The sequence below is a fragment of the Cololabis saira genome, chromosome 19 (assembly GCF_033807715.1).
Source record: "Cololabis saira isolate AMF1-May2022 chromosome 19, fColSai1.1, whole genome shotgun sequence".
NCBI lineage: Eukaryota > Metazoa > Chordata > Actinopteri > Beloniformes > Belonidae > Cololabis > Cololabis saira.
Genome location: NC_084605.1, coordinates 35,732,408 through 35,756,488, shown reverse-complemented (window position 1 = coordinate 35,756,488; position 24,081 = coordinate 35,732,408). Strand labels below are relative to the sequence as shown.

General features: G+C 42.2%; 1 protein-coding gene across 1 annotated transcript in view; it reads left to right on the top strand.

Annotated features, from left to right (window-relative positions):
- The window catches only part of LOC133419473 (protocadherin-15-like), a 447,680-nt gene that overhangs the window by 139,883 nt on the left and 283,716 nt on the right, over positions 1-24,081 (top strand). Inside the window, exons 5-6 of the mRNA XM_061708668.1 lie at positions 15,338-15,498; positions 17,764-17,919. Of these exons, the coding sequence (XP_061564652.1) occupies positions 15,338-15,498; positions 17,764-17,919 (317 nt within the window). The remainder of the gene's footprint in view (positions 1-15,337; positions 15,499-17,763; positions 17,920-24,081) is intronic.

The following is a 24,081-nucleotide window of genomic DNA, read 5'->3' as shown; positions in this document are numbered from 1 at the left end:
AAAGCTCCATAATAACATCTTTTATCAATGCAAGAATACACACAAAAAATCAGAATTTTTGCAAAGAATGATGCATTTTGATAACATAATAACACGCATTCATCATCATGGGTAATTCTTCATGCATGAATAAATCTTGAAATCAAGTTATCATATCTTAAACTTCTACAATGGCCAGAATCCCCCTTTCACACCTAAATTAATTGACAAAACGACAAAAGACAAGCAGCTCCTTGTCTTTCAGAACTGTGGTGTGGAACTCCGAACAGGTCTGCTCAAAGTTCAGTGATGAGGAGCTCCACTGAACTATTTGTTATAATTTTGATTATTTAATTCTTTATTGATTTCATAAAATATTCAAATTTTTTGAGATTTTTTATTTGGGGTTTTCATTAGCTGTGGGCCATAATCATCAAAATTATAACAAATAAAGGCTTGAAATATCTCACTTTGCATGTAGTGGGAAATAATATATTTGTTTCACCTTTAGTTGAATTTACTGAAACTAATTAAGTTTAGCAATATATTCTTATTTTCCGACCTTCACTTGTATATTATGACCAATAAATAAGAGCATAATAAATGTCCCGTATCACACCATATCAAGCTCAGGGGATGTTTCAGGTATGAGGAACTGTGCAACAGATGCCTGGCTCCTCTGTGACGTTATATTACGTTTGTGGAGGTTCCTGCAGCATGCTGCCTGACACACCTCCGGGAGACCTCTGTTTCCTCTTTTAGGACGAGGTGGGGTGTCTGGAGCCTCTGGAGACATCTTGACTTGACTTTTTTTTTTTGTTTAAAGCCGCGCGTGTCGGTGCAGTTAGCAGCAGTGAGAGGTAAAGGCTGATTTATGGTCTGCGTCAGACCAACGCAGAACCTACGCCGTACGTTGCGGATCGCCGCGTACTCTACGCCGTAGGCTCTGCGTCGATTTAACGCGGAACCATAAATGAGGCTTAACTAGGCAACGGAGCGCAAAGGGGTTCCGTATTGGTTCAATACGGAACGCAACTTTTAATTCCCAATTACGTAACAATTCCGTATTTCAAGGGGTGGGTGGCAAGCCCACACTCATCTCTGCACAGCCTACCTGCAACACAGCAGTGCTGCTGCTTTTTTGTCCCGCTGCAAAAATGTGTTTTAAACTGAGCTGCCGCTCCTCTTCATTTCTGCTGCTGCCGCGTCCTGGCTGTCTGTCTGTGAAGGCTGATTTATGGTCCTGCGTTAAATCGACGCAGAACCTACGCCGTAACCCTACTTTTTTATTTTTTTTTTCCCGTTCCGCGGAAACCGCGGACATTTTTTGCTGAGACCAACCGAGCGGGCCTTTTCCAGTGTGCCAATGATTATGCCGCCGCGTGCCAATCATGGCACGCGTGCCTGAGGTTGCCGACCCCTGCCCTAGAGGGTTTGGGCGCGATGCGCCCTCACTCGTCCGCGTCAAGAATTTTCCTCTTTTTTTAGGACAAGCTGTTCTGATGCTTGTAAAATATGCTTGCATGTGGCCTGTATAGAATATAATTCCAGGTGTGTTGGAAATGTTTTTGTATTTTGTGTCATACCTTAATGTAACTTTGTTTTAGCCTGCTGTTGATTATGGCACATTCATTCACAAGAAAATTTCACACTGGCACTCCATGTCAAAAAGGTTGCCGACCCCTGCTTTAGTGTATTAAGTGAATACAAAGGTATTCACTATTGTGGATCTTAAAAAAACAAAACAAAAAATAAAAAAAACTAAATAATTTATCATTATTACCAATAGGAAAAGAGATTAGTAGAGCAAGATTGTACATTTCTTAAATAAGTCACTTTGCTGGTGCTCTTCATGATTGCATTTACTGGTGTCTATCCCAATATCTACCCTGACCAAATTCATTTGGTTGCAGCTCTGAAAAATCTGACTTTGCTCTTTTAGAGAACTTGCTGTATCCTGAGCTCGCAGGTTTTACACTTCCTCTGCAGCACATTCATTCCTAGGAATTATGACATTTTTCCATTGACATAAAACTCACTTTCCATCCCAGTGCACTTCATTCGGTCCAGCGCGTGTCTGCACTCCCAGTTCGATCTTGCACACAAGCAACCCTTGTTTGATAATGCACACCCCTCATTTGGTCTCGTGTGCGCGTGCACCTCTTGTTTGGTCTCGGGCATTCACGCACCCCTCTCGTTTTATCTTGTGTATTTTCTTCCAGCTTTTTCCCTCTCTCTCTCTCTCTCTCCTGGAGATGCAGGCGGACTGATGAGTTTTGTCCTGAGGCGCTTGTTTCTCCCGCGTTGCGTTGTGCCCCGGTGGATTTGTTCCTCCTATGTAAAAGTCCTCACTGTACAGTGTATGCAAGGAGCATGCAGGGAATGCTTAGTTTTTGTTGGGGGGTTTTGTCCTCAGTGTTTTTGTCTGGGATGATTGTTTGGTAAAGTTTCTTTGTGAAGTGACACAAAGTAAAAAAAGCAGCCTGATAAAAGTCTGAAGAAAAACTCATGTACTGTAGTTGTACATTACAGGTAGGCAAACTGCTGCTAACCCTCATGTAAGTCACTGTTGAAAACAGAAACAAAGAAGAGAAAAGATGCTTTGAAGTCATACTGTTTGTTCTCCAAATAGAAATGACTGAAGTCTTCTTTCTCTCTTTTAGAGTATTGCTTGTCTCCGATCCCCCTTTATTGCCCCTGCTAAGAGCTCAGGGAGGAGGTTGATGTGATGATTACTTTTCAGTGATGGCTCATACCTGGATGGCGTGCTGGTGTAACCACATTCAGTTAAGCTAATGTCCCGTAAAAAATATATCAATGCACTATAGTGCTCAATTGCTCTCTTTTTGTAATAATCTTCCTTATTTCTATGATTACTTACCATCCAGTCTCTGTCCACCTCTCTTATTTCTTTTGTCCTTTAATTGCTCTTTGTGCTTCTTCTTTTCTTGCACAATGTTTACCTTATATGTTTACATATATATATATATGTTGTGCCACAGGGGGGGCTGGTTCAGTTATCGAAGAGTTACTAATGATTGTCAAGGACAATCCTTAATGATTATTTATCAAATTGAATTATCAAAATAACTTAATCAAAGTGGGGCACCACCTGATGTAATCAGGAAAATGATAACTAAACAGCAAAGATCAGTCTCAAGGTAAATTATTCTACAGGATAATAGTGAAGGAAGGATCTCGAACACAGACCTTTGCAACCAGCGATTGTGACAAATATGTGTAAAATAAGCACAGACAACTTCTTTCATTCAAATCAAGTCAGAATTTATTTACACAGGTGTCAAGAAGATGGTAAACAACGGGAGTCCCTTTACTATAGGTGTTTCAGTCAGAGGGCGGAGTTACGTCCTACGTCACACACTGTCGGATGCGCGTTCTCGTTGTTAGCCGTGGAGTGTCAGCAACATGCTAGCGAGTCCCTAACATGAAAAGTTGTTTTATTTATAAAAGGTTTTCTTTTTTTTTTTTTTTTTTTACCTTGTCTGCACACATATTATTGATTGATACCATGACGGTAGAAACCAAAAGTGTATATATGTGCATTATTACTATATGTAATATATACATATATATACGCACACATATGCGTACACATACATAAATATACACATACAAACCCAGTGATTTTTTTTTTTTTTTTTTTTTTTTTGGGGGGGGGGGGGGGGGGGGTTGGGGGGTGGGGGGGGTGACGACATCCACTGCCAATCCAGGAAGCAGGAACACACGGAGACACACGTCAAGCACTGGAAATCTGCAACAAAAAACCACAAACAAAGCACGAAACCGGCACGGAGCCATCCAAAACACGAACAGCAATCGACCTAAATCTTGAGATCTGATCGCAGTCTGAGCTAAGCTATCGCTACCGCTACCTAAACCCAAAAACTAGAGAGCCAGCATGCAGGTGAACAAGCCAGTGTGTATGTCTATGTGTGTGTGTGTGTGTGTATGTATATGATCATGCATGTGTGTGTGTGTGTGTGTGTGTGTGTGTGTGTGTGTGTGTGTATGCATGTGACTAAATGACTATATGTGTGTGTGTGTGTGTGTATGTATATGATCATGCATGTGTGTGTGTGTGTGTGTGTGTGTGTGTGTGTGTATGCATGTGACTAAATGACTATATGTGTGTGTGTGTGTGTGTGTGTGTGTGTGTGTGTGTGTGTGTGTGTGTGTGTGTGTGTGTGTGTAATAAACCAAACAAAGCTCCACCTGAAGTGTATCTATAGTGGGGGAGGGGGGGGAGCAACCCCGCCACCCGCGAGACCAGAGGCCGACAAGGAAGAGCCCGGAACCCAGGCCACCGGCAACCCCACAGAGGGGAGAAGTAGGAGGGAGGCAACCCACCGCCTGCGAGGCCCCCCCCCCCCACCCGGCAGCGGCCGAGGGGGCCCGCGGGCGGGGCCCCCACGGCGCGGAAAGAAGCAGCCAGGGATCCCGCGGCGGCGGACCGCGACCCAGGCAATCCCCGGCCACCCCGTCCGGGCCGGACACGCGGCCAGGAGGCCCTCACCCTTCAGGCCAACGACCCCCACCCGGCAGGGGGCCAGCCTGCCCGGAGAGACAGAGCCGCCCCGGCCGCCGACGCGGGCAGGCGCACCCGTCCCCCACGAAAGTGGCCCTCCAAGACCAGAGGGGCGCCCCGCCGTAGAGGCAGCGTGGGGGACCGGAGACGGGCCCGGAGAGAGGGAACCCCCCAACAAGGCGACACCCGCGCAGGCCCGACAACGGAGGGCCCCAGACCCAGGCATCCCATTCATTCATCCATTCACCTATCCGATACCTATACTAATAATAATATAATATACTATACATAATAATAATAATAATACTAATAATAATACTAATAATAATAATAATAATAATAATAATAATAATAATAATAACCATCTTTGTATAATATAATATTGATAAATTATTAAGTTTTTGATGTCCTGCCAATGGAGGCCCAAATCCTCCATGGCAGGACCCTTCCATACCGCATTCTCACCGACACAGACATACAATCACGCACCGTTTCCCCCTCCCCGGGGGGGTCCAGCACCGCCAGAAGGCACCCCAGGCTGCACGGCGGGCCCCGCCAGGCCCGGGTAACCCGACCCACCCGTCCCAGGCCCAGGCCGGTGAGGGAACGCGGGTGATGTGGGACCCCCTCTCGCCCCTTGTGTTGAGTGCATGTGATTAATGCCATAAAAACAGGGAGGAGGGAGGGCCAAGTATCGATTGACACCGCCCCCCCCCCCCTCCCGAACTACGTGTCCTTGTCAAGTGTATTTATAAAGTGTTGAATGTGCAGTGTCTATTTTGCTGTTAAAACCGTGAGGCGGGGAGTGCCAGGCCCCGCGGGACAGTGCCCCCCACGACCCGGACCTTTCGCCTATGTGCGTATGAATCGTGTAGGGGGGGCAAGAGGGGGAGCGGAGGCCGAAGCCAGGAAGCAGGACCAGCAAAGCCGGCCCTGATAAGACACCCGCGTCCCCCCACCGGCCGTCCAGTAGACGGGGGCCGGCACCCCGAGCCGGGCAAGGGCCCCACCATACCTCCAAGGGCGCCCCCGGCGCCGCCGGAGCCCCCAGACGGAGGGGGAAACGGTCCAACATCCTCCCATTCATACTGACAACATAAGACATAGATACCTGGGAATGGTGCCACCCCGCCGTCGCGCCCGCCCGTGCACCCCCCGGTCAGGGGAGGCCCGCTCCCCGGACCCGGCCCCACCCCCCCCCCGAGGCCACCCCGGCGGACACCCCTAGGGTCCCGGAGTCCCCACATCCGCAGGGGCACTTGGCCCCCGCCCAGCGACGGAGGACCAAGGCAGCAATGCCCCCCCAGCGCAGACAGCCACCCCCCACCCAGGCAGGGCCGGGCCCTCCGGGTGGGACCCCCACGTCCACGGCCCCGCCCCCCCCGGGAGGCCCGGAGACGGAGAAGGTTTTCTTAACACAAAAGTTAAACCTGCGATAGACACCATACTACATTGTAGTGTCACCCAAACTAATTGTTTGATAGTCATTGTAATTTATAATTTACGTTAATTTAATCTCTATAACTGTTATTTAAACTTTAAATGGGCATATTGGTAACAAACCAAAAAAAAAACTCATGTCACAGTGTAAAATGTATTAGAGTAAGACTATATATACACACACACACACACACACACACACAGTTCTCCCTGTGTGCTTTAATACAAATGCCCATTTAATGAAGTGCTGCTGGGTGCAGTATTCAGTCACACATCATATACAGTCAGGTCACTATGAAAAGAGCCCATTTATATTTGATGGTCTAGGTTATTAAATTAGATACAGTAGCACAAGGTGGTGGGAGTATCATCTCCCTCTACTTTACTTTACCTGTGTTTTTTTAATTCATTTTGGAAGACAGAAGTAGGAAAAGCAGAATCTAGATATCCATAAGACAGTAAAGAAAGCAATTCCATTAAATGTCCTTATTTATTTAAAGTAGTAAAGCATTTCAGATGGTTTCCATGGTAGCACAGAAGGCCATGACCCAGTTTCATATCTGGCAGATCAGATATGAGATTGTTTAGTGCGTGTGCGTTTATGTTGCCGTGTGCACGCTCTCGGATGTGTACATGGGCGGAAAATATGACAATTTCTAGCATGCACACACAACCAAACACAATCTGATTCCTGCTGGATCCTTTCTTTCTTCTCATCTAACTTTCTCTCTCTCTCTCTCGTTTCTAATATTCAAACTTTGGCTCCATAAATTTTGTTTTTTTCAGGCTCTCCTAAAACATGCACGCACGCACGCACACACACACACACACACGCACACACACTCTGGTGAGGGGACAGGTTGCAAAAAAAATTGGAAACTAGCTTTTTTCACTTGTGTCTATTAAAATATACGTGTTCCGATCTTTGTTTGCTTACATGTTAAAGGGCAGGTGCTAAGTGAAGTCTTTTGTTGAATATCGCTTTTCACTTTATCTCCTGCACACACAGACAGACACACTCAGGCACACACGTATGTTTGATTATGTCTGCAGACTATGAGTCTGTGATAATGTGCTAAAAGATGGAACTCTGTTTTTGATTAATAATGCAGTGGGCAGGGTTTTGTAATCGGCGCCTTGTGATTTGGAGTTGCACAAAGTCAAATCCATACATCTTATTTCTTGAGCTGTTTCATCCTGTCCTTGGCCACGCCCATCCCAGCTGTACTCTGGGAATAGGTTGTCATGGTTTACAGTCTTGGTGTTTTCACCTTCTACTTTTTTGGATTTAATTTTGTATTCTAGTTCCTGTTTTTATTTTGAAAGTCCATGACTGTGTTTCAGTTGCCAAGAACGCAAGCAAGGATTTGCGTTTTTGGGAAGTCCACACCTGCCAAGTACGAGTCGTGAGAACATACTTTGGAGGACACAGGAGGGCATGTTTTTTTTCTGCAGTTGGAACAGCAGGATACATTTGTTCTTGATGACATCACAGCTCAGCTACCAGGCTGACATGTATTGCACTGGGGTCCCCACACTTTTTCAGTATGCAAACTACTTATAAAATGACCAAGTCACAATGAACTACAAAAATGCAAAACATACATTTATTTTCAAATATATTGAAGATTCTTTATATGTACAATGTATAATGATGTACCTTGCAAAACCGTATGAGCCAATATTGTGCAACACAACATAAATAACTATGAACATTTTTTGTAATTATCTGAGTTTACTTTGATGACTTGCACTGAATTGAACCAGCCAGGGATGCATAGTCCGGACAGTAACTGCTGACAGCAGCCTCAAGCACACTTCCACATGTTCATCAGTCATGCTGGAACGGTACTTGTTCCTAATTATCTTCATGTGAGAAAATGCTGACTCACTGGGATAATGCAGTCAAGGAGGTAGCACGTTTCCTCATGTTGGGGTACTTTACCTCTGTGAGTGAGGTCCAGTACTTTGCATGAGCTCTGAGGTTCAGTTCAATGTCGGCTTGAAGAGTCAAGATCTCATCTTCCACCACGGAAGATTTCAGGTGAAACATCATCGCAATTTTTGATGCCAGTGACTTAGTCAGCATCTTCTCGAAAAGGAAGAGCACATCAATGTAGCGACTGGCTCGGGCAAAGAAAAGTCTTGAAAGCGTTCATCAAACTGACCGACAATTGTCAATCAGCTCCATGTAGCGTGCACTGTCAAGTTGCACACAGGCCCCTCCACTGCGTCTCCAGCTCTGACGCCAGGTTCGGGAAATTTGCCAAATCATGGCGCTTCAGCTTTGAGGAGAGAAGTTGCAGCTTTCACTTAAAAGCATTAACCGAGCTGATCATATTGATCACCGTTTTGTCTTTTCCTTGCAGCTCTAGATTAAGATCATTCAGCATGTTTGTCAGATCGGTTAAAAATGCCAAATCTAACAGCCACTGGCCGTCATTTAGTTGCTCGTATTCTGCATGTCCAGCTACCAAGAAAAAGTCCTTAATCTCCGGACAGAGCTCTCGAAATCTTTGCAGGAACTTCCCTCGACTAAGCCATCTCACGTCACTGTGTAGCAACAATTCAAAGTGGCTTCACAGCGTTGTGTAACTGTACTTCGTGACAGTTGCAGAGCTTTGATTGAAGATAATATTTCTGCCTTATTTTTAAAGTCTCGGAACAATGAGTCAGCTGCTTCAACGAATGCCTCTTTTACCATCTCTCCATCTTGGAAGGACTTTTTGTTATTAACGATGACGTGACTCACACGGAAAGATGCTTCGGTGGCGGCTTTCGCTTTCAAAGTATGTTGTGTGAAAATGGCTGCTGTCCGGACAACTTTCTCTTTCTCACCTTTCTCTTTCTCAACTCGCTTTTCGGCGGGAAGTTGATGTCATATTTTGCATGAACAGTCCGAAAATGCCGCTCCACATTTCCCGTCTTTGGTATTGTCATGGTAGACTGGCAGATGAGACAAACGCACTTGGAGAATGAAATCAGGATTAAAATGTCCAGCTCCCACGCAAGTTCTCCCACTCAAAAAGATAAGAGGCCTGTAATTTTCATCACAGGTATATCTCAACTATGAGAGACAAAATGAAAAAAAAATATATAGAAGTTGAGCTGAAGCATCTGCTGAAATCCTTCTGAATGTAACTGCTGAAAAACAACTGGAGAAAGAGGAAAACTGGAAGGTGAACGCAGGGAGCTGCCTCCATAGTAAAGGAATGTGCTCTTTTCTACTCTGCAAATTCACTGAAATTATTTCATTTCCACATGTAGGTTACAGCAGCCACAAAGGGGAAGAAAGGCTGAGTGCTGTGCTTGACCTTTTGCAAATGCGCAGTGTGTTCGAAAAGACTTCAGTGTAATTAATTGGTGGAGTTTGGTCTTCTACCGGTCGTTGGCGGTCTTATTTCTTTGTAGAACAGTGTGCGTCTGCGGTGATGTAAGTTACGTAATGAGTGGATGTTGTTTATATTTCATATGTAACGGGAGCTATTGGGGTACCGATATCAGGGTAATCTGCTCATTTGTTTTGTTAGTTTATCATCTAGCACGTCTTACGAAACATGGACATGTAACTTAGTTAATGACTATACACTTTTTTCTTTATGCCAATGTTTATTTATTTGTGTGGTTGTCATTCGGGGAGGCTGTTATATTGGTGCTAGTGTGTCAAATTGACCGTGCCGGTAGCCGACGGAGCTGTCTCACTTTGGCTTGGTCACGTGATCTGCCTCTTGCGCAAAGCTAATGCATCGGTGAATGATCCTACACTGACCCATATTGGTGAATTGCAGTATGAGACGTTATTCATAACTATTGTAATTCTTTTATTAATGCCACTGTAGGTTTTTTTTTTTTTTAATATTTTTTTATCCCCGGTTTTTTCCCCCATTTTATCACCCAGTGCTCCTACCTAACAGTCCTGGGCATTGCTCCCTCTACCAACCCCGGGAGTTCCTGCACTGAGCTCAGGTCTCCTCCTTAACCTGAGGAGTGAGCAGGCAGCTTCTTTTCACCAGACAGGGTGGGGTTTCTCCAGCCGGACGTAGCGCGTGGAAGGATCACGTTATTCCGGCCAGATCCTCCCCACCCCATTTGGCCAGAGGGGGCAGTATAGCCCAGGACTGGGTGCATGTTTTTGTGAGGGTAGCTCACATTAGCTACCCAAGGGAACACGGGGAGAACATGTAAACTCCACACAGAAAGGCCCTTTCACCAACCCCACTGGGCACTGAAGTCGTGGTGGAACTTAACACGCATTCAGCGCCCACAGCGTCCCCAGCAGGAATCGAACCCAGGACCTTCTTGCTGTGAGACGGCTGCACTACCAGGTGCACCACTATTGGGGCAATTTTGTGATAAATAGCTTCCACTGCCTTCCAGAAATCCACTTTGTTTTCATAGACAATTCCTTGCTGGACCTCATCCATGTATTTTGTTATTACACTAGGAGAATTTATGACCTTACAGCTCGAGCTGCTTCTCTCTTCCAGCTGATGCGCAAGAATAGCACAGGCCAGCACGCAGCTCTCGAAGCTCCGGCCTGCAAACATGCACAAAAGAGAAAAAAGGGGGGCCAGCACAAGAAACTACAGGAACGATGGACAAAAATGATAGCTATGAGATACTTATAATAAATAAAAATGGAAATGGACAAGAGAATAAGGGAAGAAGAGAGGAGAAGAAGGGTGAGAGGCACCGGCCAGTGGATCATGTCGAAGTCTCCTTTTGTCTCAAGGAGCTGTTGGATCATATCTAGGGTACTATTCCAGGATGTTGGGCAGTCAAATACGAGGGTTTCGCCACATCTTTTTACCATCTGTTCATTTGCAACTGATGATTTCCTTACAACATAAACCAGACGTCTTGCCTTCAGTATGGTGGATTCAAATCTCGGGTGCTTCATTGCATCTTTTAAAGCAAGCTGCAAAGTGTGGGCCAGATGGGCAATTATCTGGAATTTGTTGGTGTACTCATCATTATCCAGTTCTAGTAATCGTAGTATAAAAAAGAATAAAATGAAAAAAAAAAAACTACAAAAAGTAGTTAAAGTTAAAAATGCTGTGTGGGTTTTGGACATCAAGACAGTAATATGCCAGAAATAAAAAATCACAAACTAATGTTAATATTCAAATGTCCGACTGCATGCAAAGCTTTTCAAATATATTATCTAATAGGCTACCCGACTTCCTGAGGGGAAGGGGGTAAAAAGGCAAAAGCACCCGTTTAACTGGGCAGAAACCTTCCAGAAGAATGAGATTCAGGGAGCGCTGCCACTTGCCTCCTTTGCTTAGAAGGGGGAAGAAAAAAGCTGTTGCAGTTAGCCAGCAATACTTACTTTAAGAAAGAGAGAGAAAAAAATGGACTGCAATAACAGCTCTCCATAGAGCATACGTAATTATAGTATGTGTTTAAGTATTCATAGTGAAATGTTGGCCTAGAATTAAGGCAAATTGCAAATTCCCCTGCTATTTCAGCTCAAGAAACGGCACTGGGGATTCATTGATATAAAAGCCCAAAACCCAGAGTGCAACACATGTTCTTCACCAGATTAATTCTTATCTTGTCACTGATATCAGAGTACCTCCTGTCCTCACATTTACTCATACGAATCTTAGCAAGGTTTTACCACTGAATGACAATAATCAAGCATCACTTTGGAGGCACAGGAAATGCTGTTCTTCACACATTTTTTACATTCAAGCATGATTGATCCACCCCCTACAAAATATGCACAAACTAATCATTGAAACCCACAGAAGCAATTTTGTCTAAGTTTATATATATATATATATATAACAGCACCAAGTGGGTGCTGCACTTAAAACCCCACATTTTTAGAGTTGTGGGTATCTTTAGCCAAATATCAACATTTAGACTTTATAACTCGCTTTTTTTTTATACTTTTTTGCAGTTTGGTAAATGGGGATTTCTATGGGATGATATGATTAATGGATGCAAAATAAAGCATTCTGAAGAGCTGGCGGTCAAACACTCTTCAGGGATAAAATTATTTCCAGGCTCTCCTGTTAACCGATCTCTCTCTCTCTTCCTTTTTTTTGTGTTTTTTATAAACTCAGAGGTACCAGCAGCAACAGGCAAGAAGCATATAGACCCAGTTTTCTCATCATTGTATGAGACTCTCTATTTATTTATTTGTGCCCTCCCTCCGCCACCACCGTACCGTGTACCGTGGATCCGAGCAGCTAATGACACGTTTAAACCCGATGTCTTCTAAAACAAAAAGCGGCTGATGATCAGGACGTATGAATCCATTACCTTAGGATGTATTTCTTTATTTTTCTGCTGTGGTTGCTGTCATTTATAGTTCTCTGTTACAGGTGTTACAGCTGAGTTAGCGCCGTTGCTGCACGCTCCTGTTGTTTCTCTGCCTTAGCGGCAGCCAACTGAAAACTCATATACTCCTTCGTGTGAGAAACTTTCAAATGTCTTATCAGCTTCGTTGTGTTGAAATTATTATTTTATAACATTCCTCCTCGGGGTATTTCCTTTGCACACACTTTGCAAACTGCAAATTTGTTGTCCTATCTATTCGGACATTGTAAAACTCCCATACCGGCGAGGACGCCCCCTTAAGAGACCTGGGTCTGGGATGTGGGAACGAATGCGCGGGTTGTTGTTGTAAATGTCATCGGATCGGCCTGCTTTGAACTATTATTTTGAGAACGCCGATAAAAACCGATAGGGGCATTATCGGCTGATTCCGATCGGTTGCCGATCGATCAGTGCATCTCTACGGAGCACCCAGTGGGGAGCGGGACATGGTACAAGCAGACCTGTATTCATAACCACGACAGAGAACAAGCCTGAGAATGAGTTCCACAGCTGCCACGCACCCCCCACATGGGGAGTGACCTGGCCCCACGACACCCCACCCTCCTCACAGCGGACACCCCAAGAAGCCGCAGGGCTCCACAGATGCCAGGGCACGCAAACCCCAGAGCTGCAACATCTCCACCCACCCGACCCCACTAGGTGATGAAGCCAATAAATAGGGACCAGAGAGAATGCGGTTCTGCCGAATGATGTTCAGTGGAGCAGACATTATCTTCTTACTGATATGATCTGACAAAAGATTCCTTAATTCAATTCAATTCAATTTTATTTATATAGCGTCTAATACAACAGATGTTGTCTCTAGACGCTTTCCAGAGACCCAGAACATGAACCCGCGAGCAAATATTATATAAACAATGGCAGGTAAAAACTCCCCTAGTGGGAGAAAAACCTTAAGCCAAACAGTGGCAAGAAAAACTCCCCTTTAGGAGGGAAGAAACCTGGACCAGGACCTGGATCATAAGGGGGGACCCTCCTGCTGAAGGCCAGACTGGGGGGGTCGGGGACGTCAAGCCACATCACACTGGATGTGTGAATCCTTAATTGATTAATACATAGATTAGACTTTTGTTTCCAGTTTATAAAAAGGATTTTCTTTGCGATACATAAAACAGTGAGAACCAAGTTTACCAAGTTAGGTTCCATGTGGATGTCTCCCAGGTGACCTAGTGTGGGGCACAATGGAATTCTGTAATTGAGCCATGTGGATAAGTCTTCACATACGTCCAGCCAAAATTTCTGCACAGGTGCACAAAACCATAAAGCATGCATATAATTATCAGAGGTGTTCTCTGTGCACTGTGAGCAGATATTAGAGTGTGCAAGACCCATCTGCAACATCCTTTTTCTTTTTTAACACAATTTTTAAGCCTCATGACCTCACACTCATACACAACTATGAGGTTATATATGTCTGAGAGTTACACGATGAGATATTAGGTTGGGTTTTGGTCATGGCCAAAGAGTGCATTAGAGATATGTTTTGGGCTTTAACCTCATTAAAAATAAATTAAGAGACACACAAGACTGACAGTTAAACCACATTTCTGCCACTGCACCTTCTCTCCAGTGGAGGGATGGAGAAAGGGGGAGGACAAATCGGAGCCACACACAAACTCATGATGGTGACGGGAAATGAAAAACCTCAGGGTCAGAAATGATTATCCGCCAACCTGTGGGTTGCATCGTCGTGGTTGTCCACCTTCCTCTCGAGTGCACTTGAAATCCAGCTGTACAGTTAATGATATCACCTGCCTGAATTAAAGATGAAGTGAATAATTCAAACAGGCTGTAAATTCTTGAGTTTTTTTGTTTTTACTGTCAATGCCAATCGACTCTAAAGCTAAGACATCTCAGTAACTAATGCAGCGACCCGTCTTTATATTCTGAAATGAAACTTACCATCTCTGACCATTCCCAAAATGCTTAAAGGGGACCTATTATGAAAAAACAGGTTTTCTCTGGCTTTAACATATATAAAGTGGTCTCCCCTCAGCCTGCCAACTCAGAGAAGGAGGAAAGCAACCAGATTCTGCAGTGTCTGTACAGCCGCCCGGATGATCCGTCCAGTGTGATGTGGATCTACGAGCCGTTCAGATTCTGCTCCCTTTCGTTACGTAACGACGGGAGCGATTTACATCGGTTGGCCTCTGATGCGTGAAACCACGCCCACAACTAACTCCGCCGGCCGGAGCTTCCGCCATTTTTTGGTAGCGGTGTATCGCGTCATTCAGGCAGCCAATCAGCACAGAGCCTCATTATCATAGCCCCGCCCACTCAGAATCCTGCATAGATAATGAGGTTAGGGAATGGGAAGATAAAGACATGGCTCAGAGGCCGAATTTCTAATTTATTTAGCAAAAACAATCAAAAGCTTGTTTTTAAGACATTTAAGACCTGTTTAAAATAGGTATTAGATGCCATAATAGGTCCCCTTTAATATACAGAGCTGGCTGTGTTCATTTATTAAACATTTCTATTTGTATATTTTCCATATTTATCATTTGTGTTTTCCTTTTATTTGTTCCAAAGTTTTTTTCTGCATTTAAAATCGAATTATAGTAATATGATGAGGTTAATGAGACATTCTGTGTTCTGTGGCAGACTTTATGACTAGAATAATTTATTTTCTGTTCCAGTTTGTCTTAGGAGCAGGTATTGGTATATCAGATAAAAAGGCTGGACTGCTTTACAGAATTACATTTTACTTGGTTTAACGTATTCTGTCCTTTCAGTCTGTGTTTGTGTCTGTGTGCTTCATGTCTCATTACCTTTGACTCTGGCTCCAAACACAAACATAATTTCTAGGTATATAATTAATTATGAATGAAGAAAAACAGGCTTCTCTTTGAAATGGCTTTGCATTGTTTTCTTTCACTAATACTGTGAATTGATGAAATGACCAAACTGCTTTTGGAGTGTTTTTCAAAGTGCAAAACCAAATTGGATGCTGTTCTACTTATACAAGTTCTGAAATTGCTGTAAGGTTATTCTATTTATTCTTTTTTTTTTTTAATCCAGGAACACTGTTGGTGGAGAACATGCAGATAAATGGTATGGCTGAGGGTCCAGATCGTACCATCTCTCTGTCACTGAAGGACAACAACGACTACTGGGTGATCCTTGATCCTTCCACACAGACTCTTTACTTAAACAGCACTGGACGGCTTCTGGATAGAGATGTAAGAACACTTATGTTTTTCTTTTTAGATGGTGTCGCCTCCTTTTGTTTTGTTCACTTTTTGATAACAGTGAAGTTGACAGAACAAAACAGTTTTCCCTCATTTTATGATGTGACTCATTGAATTCATGAAACAAATTTCGATCATGGCACTGACTGAAATCACACTAATGATGATGCAGATGAAGTTGAGCTAATCCCTGCATGTTAACACTGAATTGGATTAAAACTAGCCCACACCCTCCACATGGGCTCCACAATTCCCACTTCAATATTTGATCTGGAAGTGCTGCAAGAAGCCAGTGCAGAGAAGAAGAAAAAAAGAAACTATAGAAGACGTTGTCACTACCTGATGTGAGTCCGCTACCCGATTTGAGTCACGCATGCGCAGTCGCGTCCAACATGTGCATTTCAGTGGAGAAGTAGTGTTGTCATTCTCTCAGTGGAGAAGTAGTATTGTCATTACCCGATTATTGATTAAAATGAGCGACTTTAATGTTTTCCATCATCTCCATGCCTACATGGAATCCGGAAAGTTCCATCCCAGTTTGGGAAAAGCTGACAAATGGAAGATTACTCGTTCTATGAGTAATTACATCTTGAAAGGTAATTTGGCTATCATGCTTAGCTATGCTTGCTAAAAATAATATAAATATTTTTTGCTAAAAATAATATAAAGATTTTTTGCATCAATACCCTTATATAGCATGACATTCCCTGACGTTGGACGCGACTGCGCATGTGTGACTCAAATTGGGTAGCGACTCACATCAGGTAGTGACAGACGTACCACATGATCAAAGCTAAGTCTGTGCATTTCCCCATTCGCCATTTTTAGTTTTTCAACACCAGCAACAACAAATATTTATCTGTTGCTTTGGTGCATTGCATAACAAGTCAACTTTTAAGAATCCAATGGAAACAAGCAGAAAACAGTTGCTATTGCCATCTTTACAACGTTGACATACTGTGCTCAGTACATCGTTTTCCTTCACATAGATAGGAGAAAGAAAGGATCCAATAAATAAGAAATAATATGGCCTGGTCAAGCCATAGATGCAGCTTGATAAAACTGCTTGAATAGATACTGAGAAGGCACACGCCTCCACACATGGTGTCATAGGTCATGGTGCATGTAAGTGTTAATCCCCCACAGGTCTGTCTGCATTCCCACTGGATACACTGTCACTGGAAGGTTCTTGATAGTCTCCAGAAAGCACACGTGCTTCCATTAGTTAATTACCTCAAGGAGCTGCATTTATAAAGTTGTGCATTGTACCAGGTGGATTTTTACATCCACTATTAAGACATACTGTGTCAGTTCAGAATGTGATCCTAAATCAGACGTACAAGCTGTGTGATATTGTATCATGCAACACGAGTAAGAACAGTAAGAATCCCTGTGTGGGGTTACTAGGATGCATTCTTCATCCGTTATGCAGAACTTGGCATAACATCTAATCAAGAGTTTTTTAAAACATTGGAGAAGTTATAGAAGCGCAATCAGAAGTGCAGCAATCTACCAATCAGTCCTCTTATTGTAGACATCCCAGAGAAGAGCTATTCCGAACCAAAAAAAGTACAAGCCAGCCTGCAGGGAATTTGCCAAAACATAGCTGAACAACACCAGCTATTAGAAGCAAAATCTTTTCTTTTTGAATACCTGTTAATTGAATATTATTATTCTATTTAATATATTTTCCATTCCTTCAAAATTAACACTACAAAAGCTTGTTACCACTTCATCATTGGGAATACGTGGGTGTTGATTACCTGGAAAGGGGGAAAAAAAAAACCAGAACTTATTACATTTTGAGATAAGTGTAAAATTTAACAAACTATAAAAGTTGAAGGAGTCTAAAAAACTTTCTGTTGACTTTTCTTCTATTTGGTATTGACAGAAATCGATATCTGAAAATCTCCTGCATCTTACATTTTTTTTTTGATAACTCTGAAAATGTAAACTCCATTTTCTCTGAAAAACATCCAAAGATATCCAAACATGTCCATCTTGGATGATGCTTCGTATTGGCTCAGACCTAAAAGTTCAACTTTTGTCTCATCCGACCATAATACATTTTCCCACATCGTTCGGGGAGACAGAATTTTTGGTAGAATTCACGCAGGCATATTCATACTTTAAATACAGGGGATGGTAGTCACATGCCAAACGTGACCAGTGTTGGTGTGTTGTGTAACTCTATCGTACAACTGCATGATCAACATTCCAACTGTGTTTATATGTAACTATGTTTCTCTTTTGCAGCCTCCGTCATATATCCATTCCATCGTGGTTCAGGTTCAGTGCACGAACGAGTTGATCGGCACCGTGATCCTGCACGAGGTCCGCATTGTGGTTCGAGACCGCAACGACAATGCACCAGGTTTTCAGCAGCCCAGATACTATGTAGCCATTAGTGAGGTAAAGTGCTAAAACATACACAAACTGTCTCTGTGTCAAAGCAAAGAGTGATGCTAAAGTGCCTCTCCACAAAACCATTGCACTTAACCTTCACTGCCACAGTCCATCAAGATTATAGTTATTACATTGATTGGTTTGAAGGGAAGAATACATGGAAAAAAAGTAAACAAATGAGTGCAGTAAATCGAGCTGTACCAACCTTTTTCAATGTGTTTTTGTGGCATTGTTAGAGAAAATGTATCAAGATACCCCACACAGACTTTGCTTTACCTTCTTTATTAAAAAATATCAAATTTTTTATGCTGTTGTTTTACAAATAAGAGGGAAAAGAAAGAGAAAATCTATCACTTAATGTTTTTTGAATAATCTTAAAGTAGGACCTGCTGTTGGTGTATTCTGATGCCTGGGGAAAAAATATTCAAGGCAAGGCAAGTTAATTTGTGTAGCACAATTATAGCACATAGCACAACACGGTGATTCAAGGGGCATTAAAATGACATTAAAACATCATCACATATAGAAACAAATTAATAAATAAAAATCCTGGCTTATATTTTAAAGAAATAAATAAAGAACAACAAATAAAAACAATAGTTTAAATAGCAACACGTTTTGAAACTCAAGCATAAAAGTATCAGCGTAGATCTTTGAAGTTTATTCAAATGCAGCTGAAAACAGGTGTGTCTTCAACCGATCAGAGGCTTTGTGGGAGTTTGTTCCAGACATGTTGAGCATAGAACCTGAATGCAGCTTCTCTATGACTACGTTTACATGCAGTCAAAATTCGGGTTATTGCTAATATTCCGGTTACTGAAACATTCGGAATAATCGTTTCCATGCGTGAGCAAACAGGGTTATCCCTGTATACATGGTAATTAATCATTTGGGATATCTGGATCAAACCAGCGACGCACGGAGAACGTCATGACTCAATTCCCGTCATTTCTGTTTCTTCTTCCTGTATCCAAATTCAAAACAAATGCTGCTTCGCGCAACTTTTCGCTCACCGTCTTGTAAATCTTCTATCCCGGTACTTTCTACCGTCTACAAATGCAGAAATGTTCATATCCTTCATTACATTTATGAAGTGATTAGTCTCCTCCTGGTCTTGTGTTTCTCCGTGTTTATAAGAACTTCCTGGACTCAAAAGACCAGGATTCCTTGTGAACAGAGCATGTGCAGAAAAGTAATTCCTGTTCCGTTTGATGGGGATATTCCGTTTGGCGTTTACATGACCCAATATTCAGGTTTTAAAAGGAGTAGGGCTCATATTGGGGTTTTTAAAAACCCGAATATGAGCAAATTCGTGTTATTCAAAGGGGTTATTGGTGTTTACATGGCCGTGCAAATTTGGGTTATTGCCAATATTCAGGTTTTAAAAGGGTTATTGATGCATGGAAACACAGTCAATGTTTGGTTTTGACTCTTGGAACTGATAAATAAATAAATAAATAAATAAATAAATAACAAGATGCAGATGACCTGAAGAGGCTGGAAGGTTCATACTGGCTCACGAGGTCAGTGACGTATTTTGGTCCTAAACCATTCAGAGCTTTATAAACCAGCATCAGAACTTTAATGTCTATCCTCTGATGGACAGGCAGCCAGTGTAAAGACCTCAGAGCTGGACTGATGTGGTCCATTGTTTTGGTCCTAATGTGGACTTCAGCAGCAGAATTCTGATTGTTTTTTTAGGTAAACCTGTAAAGATGACTACTTTTTCCAAGTCCAGATTTCTGGCTTGGTTGGTGGTTTTTAGCTATATATTTTGGCTCCAAAGACAATTACCTCAGTTTTGTTTTTTGTTTAGCTGGAGAAAGTTGTGGCCCATCCAGTCATGAATCTCCTCGATGCATTTACCAAGAGCCTGTACTGGGTCTTGCTCTCCTCGTGACATTGTAATTAGGGGTGTCAAATTAGTGCATTGATTACGAATAAGTATTTACAGGCATTTTTAGCGCGTTATGTTTTTTTTAATCGCTTAATCTATTCTTTAAAATCTAATTTTACTTTTTCTGTTTGCGAGTTGCCTTTATTTTGAAATCTGTGTTTGTGCGGTGGGCTGGAAAACAACCTTGAGGTGGACGCTGATTGGCTGTCCCTGTGTGTGGGCGTGGTTAACAGACGCGGTGAGTAGCGGAGAAGAGAAAATGGAGCAGCAGGTCGAAGTTGTTGGTCCAGTGAATGGGGAATTTACATTTCTAAAACGCCCCGACGGCACCATTGATAAAGGTAGAGTGATACATGTTCTTTGTGTAAAGGACTGCTCACCACCGAAGCAGCTCAATTTTAGCCATATAAACGCATAGCACCCGGTCGGGAGCGCAGCAACGATGTTGCCACAGCAACGCTCTTTCCCTACTACACTCGAGGAGAGCGCCGCGCGCATGCGCAAGTCTGTTATACCAAGTGGATAGCGATGAACTGCAGGCCGATAAACAGTGGAAGATGAGGGGTTAACAGAGGTGCTGCAAACTGCTATAAGTGATTTTATTTCAACACTTTAATGTAATTTTTGATGTGCTTATTTGCAGCACTGTCACTGATGGGTCTGTATTTTATTATTATAAATATTATTATATGGACCAGATATTTAGTTTTATTATTATTTTCGAATTATTTGGAGATTGCCGAAGGAATAAAGCAATAACCCCCCCTTAGGTAGGCACCCCCTTGGACTGGGTTCAAATACAGCAGAATGTAAGTGGCTAGGACAACATCTGTTCAAGTCTGTTAAAAAAAAAAAAAAAAACTTTATGAAGCCACTTTTTTGTTTTATATCAATCTTTTGATCTGCCACAATAATGTAATAGATTTAAAGGAAAACACCTCAAGTTGATGGCTTTTCTCAACAATTTTTAGGGGATATTAAAAAAGAGATTCATTAATTACACATCATAATTAATTAATGGATCTCCTCCAGGTCTTTACTGTTACTGGAATGAAACTGTCATAGGGGTCAGAACCGGTTTTCAGTGGACACAGTACATATCCTGAACCTGCTATTGATTTACCAACTGTTTGTCTAATATTTTAGACAAGCTGAAGAATTTGGGAATCTGAAGAATTTGGCAAAGTCATTGCAGGCCATGGTGGAATGAAATGTAGTTAGAACTAACAGGAGGGTTTGTTAAGCCCGTCAACTGTGGCAAATAAGGCCTGAGCACTATTTTGGTAATGCTGTCAGAAAAGTAGGACTTCCTGGCATTCCTCAGTTGTAAATTATAAAAGTGAAGATTCTCTTTATAAATGTCATAATGAACCTGGAGATTTAATTTTTTTTCTTAACTGGAAGAGTCTCAAATTTATGCTGGACAAGAATCCATATAGCACCGGCCTAGGTGAACGAAGCTGACAATATCATTATAAACTCTTCTACAGCATGTCTAACTCAATCTGTCCTCTCACTTTCAATTTTTTTCCTCTCAGAACTTCTCTTATGTTTTTTTTTTAATAGCCCTCACCACTCCCAGCTCCTCCATTATTTCACCTTTTCTCAAGCTCTTCTCTTTCCTCTGCCACACTCTATATATTTATGATTGTCTCGTTGCTTCACCACTGATGCTACATCTTAAACCTCTTTGTTGTTAAATTAATATCTATTCCCGCTAAAAGGGCTAGTTGAGGATTTTAGAAAGGCTATGTATTTGATGTTCCAAGCCAGATTGAATTTAATTGGCTTAAAGGGATTAATCTTAAAAAAAGTGAATAAAGTAATTCAGATATGGGCTATACGGTAATATAATAGCAAGATCATATTTATTTATTCGTTCTCATTAGTCAGACAGTTAGTCTGTAATACACTTAATTTGTTGCCAGAATTGCAACACTGTTATTCAATAAATGTAATATTGAATTTATTGTGGTTTATCTGCATCAACCTTAATGTGGTTTTCTACTGCTGACAATCATTGATTTCAAGAAAGTGAGGCAGACTGGCGTACATGCACAATGGCAATGTGGACACAATTTACGACTTCTCAGTGAAAGTTTCCCAGTTCAAGGTGATCTCCATGGCTGATTTCACGAGTTGGCAGCAGCGCTTGAGCCAGGAGTTGTTTCATTATCCAAATGTGGCAAAGTGACAGCATGAGACATTGTGGAGATCCACAGTTGGATCAGCGGCAGGCAGAGATAGCCCTGTTGAGGGAAATGATGTAACAAATCATGTCGTTGGGGGGGGTTTGTTTGTTTGTTTTTGTGCTGGCTGGAGATTAAACTTCTTTTTTGACACCTGACCACAGACCCTTAGACACATGGCTGGATAAAAAAATAAAATATTAGATAGATTAAATAAATTAAAATACATTTTAATTAAATGAATGTGTTGCAATGAAACAAACAAATGATGGAACATGTCCTAGCTGGCATGGGCAGGGGTTCACCCTGGGCTGGTCGTCAATCCATTGCAAATGGCAGTGCTTCATACCAATTAAGTTTCAATCCAGTCCAATAATTCTTTATTAATCTCAGAAGGGAAATTTCATATTGCAGGAATTCAGTGAGTCAGTAATAATATAGTGACTGTAAAGAGTCTTTGCACTATGTACACTGCATTGCTGTGGGCATCATGGAACTTTTTAGTGGTGTATGTTAGGACCTTTATTACATATTATGTATGAAATCCTACACAAACAGATGGCTGATGACTGTTGAAGTTGTTTTTTCCAGATTTTATAATGTTTCCTTCCACGTTTTAAAATAACTGGTTCAATTTGTTTTATTAGGGCCCGAGCACTGACAGTGCGAAGGCCCTATTGTATCTGTAGGAATTGTTCTCGTTCTCGTTCTCTCTCTTTTTCCGACTAAATGAGGGCATTTTTGCCCCCCTAAACATGCCGCAAAAGTCACCAAATTTTGCACGCAAGCCAGGCCTGGCGAAAAATTTGATATTTAATGGTTTGTATTAATGGGCATGGCCTAATGGCTCAACAGCGCCGCCTAGAAAACTTGGTGCCTCAAACCCCACAATACGGTTTGACGTACATGCAAGAAAATCGGTACACACCTGTATCATGTCGCAACTTAAAGAAAAGTCTCTTGGCGCCATGGCCGAAACCGAACAGAAAGTCGGCCATTTTGAATTAATCGTGTAATTTTGGCGCAATTTATGCCATTTCTTCGGCCGTTTCTTCGCCCGAACCGTAACATGCACCCAGGTGTGTTATACATCAAAATGTGCGTCTCCCTCCTGCAACGATGCACATTACTTTTCTCAGTCAAAAGCGTTACCGTGGCAACGATAGACGCCAAAAAGTGCCCCCCCCCCCCCCTTCATCTGATTGGTCCATATTTGATAGTTCCTATTTTCTGCCATAACTTTTGAATGGTTTGACATAAAGAGTCATGGGTGGTGTTATCGGACTCGGTTTTGAGTCCTTGACCTTTATTGGTGGAAATTGCACGCGCGGGGGCCCGTTAATCGCTGCTTGCAGCTTTAATTTTGATATGTTATTGTCTAATGTTAGCTATAATGTTCTAGCTGCTAAAGCATTAGCTAAAACTAGGAAAATAGCAAAAATTTTACACTATCATATTTACATGTGTATCTCTGTTCAGCTGGCTGTATGCTGTGGATAAATGAAGCTGTCGTTTTTGTTATTTTGATTCCCAGCCCCATATACACGTTGCAGTGTGCTTGGACAAGACAATGAACCGTTTTGCCACGGAAATGATAAGCTCATATACTTTAGCCTCATCATCATCTCGCCCTAGGGCAGGAAATATTGCCCACTTCTTCCCCTTCTGACCGGTAGACGTTAGAGATGATCTGATAACCGTTTTTTTCTTGGCTGGGACTAAGTACTGTCCCAATACCAGTCTTATTTTTGTTTTGTTTTAAATACCATACTACACTTTTTTTTTTTGTTGCTTACACTGAAACTCAACATTTCCAATAACCAACAGGGACTGGTCATGAAGGACGATGAACTGTCCAGTTTCCCCATCGTTTTTTTCCTTTTTTAGTCTGGTTTCAAGTTTCTAGTATTTTCCAACCTAAAAATAACAAGATACATGGTTCAGATAGCCCTTATTAATACGCAGCAATACCCTTATTTCTGGCAGTGTCGCAAGTATTTCTGATACTGGTATTGGTATCGTAACATCTCGAGTAAAAATGTAACCCAAACACAGCTGTAGGTCCAGATGGTAACAGCCCTA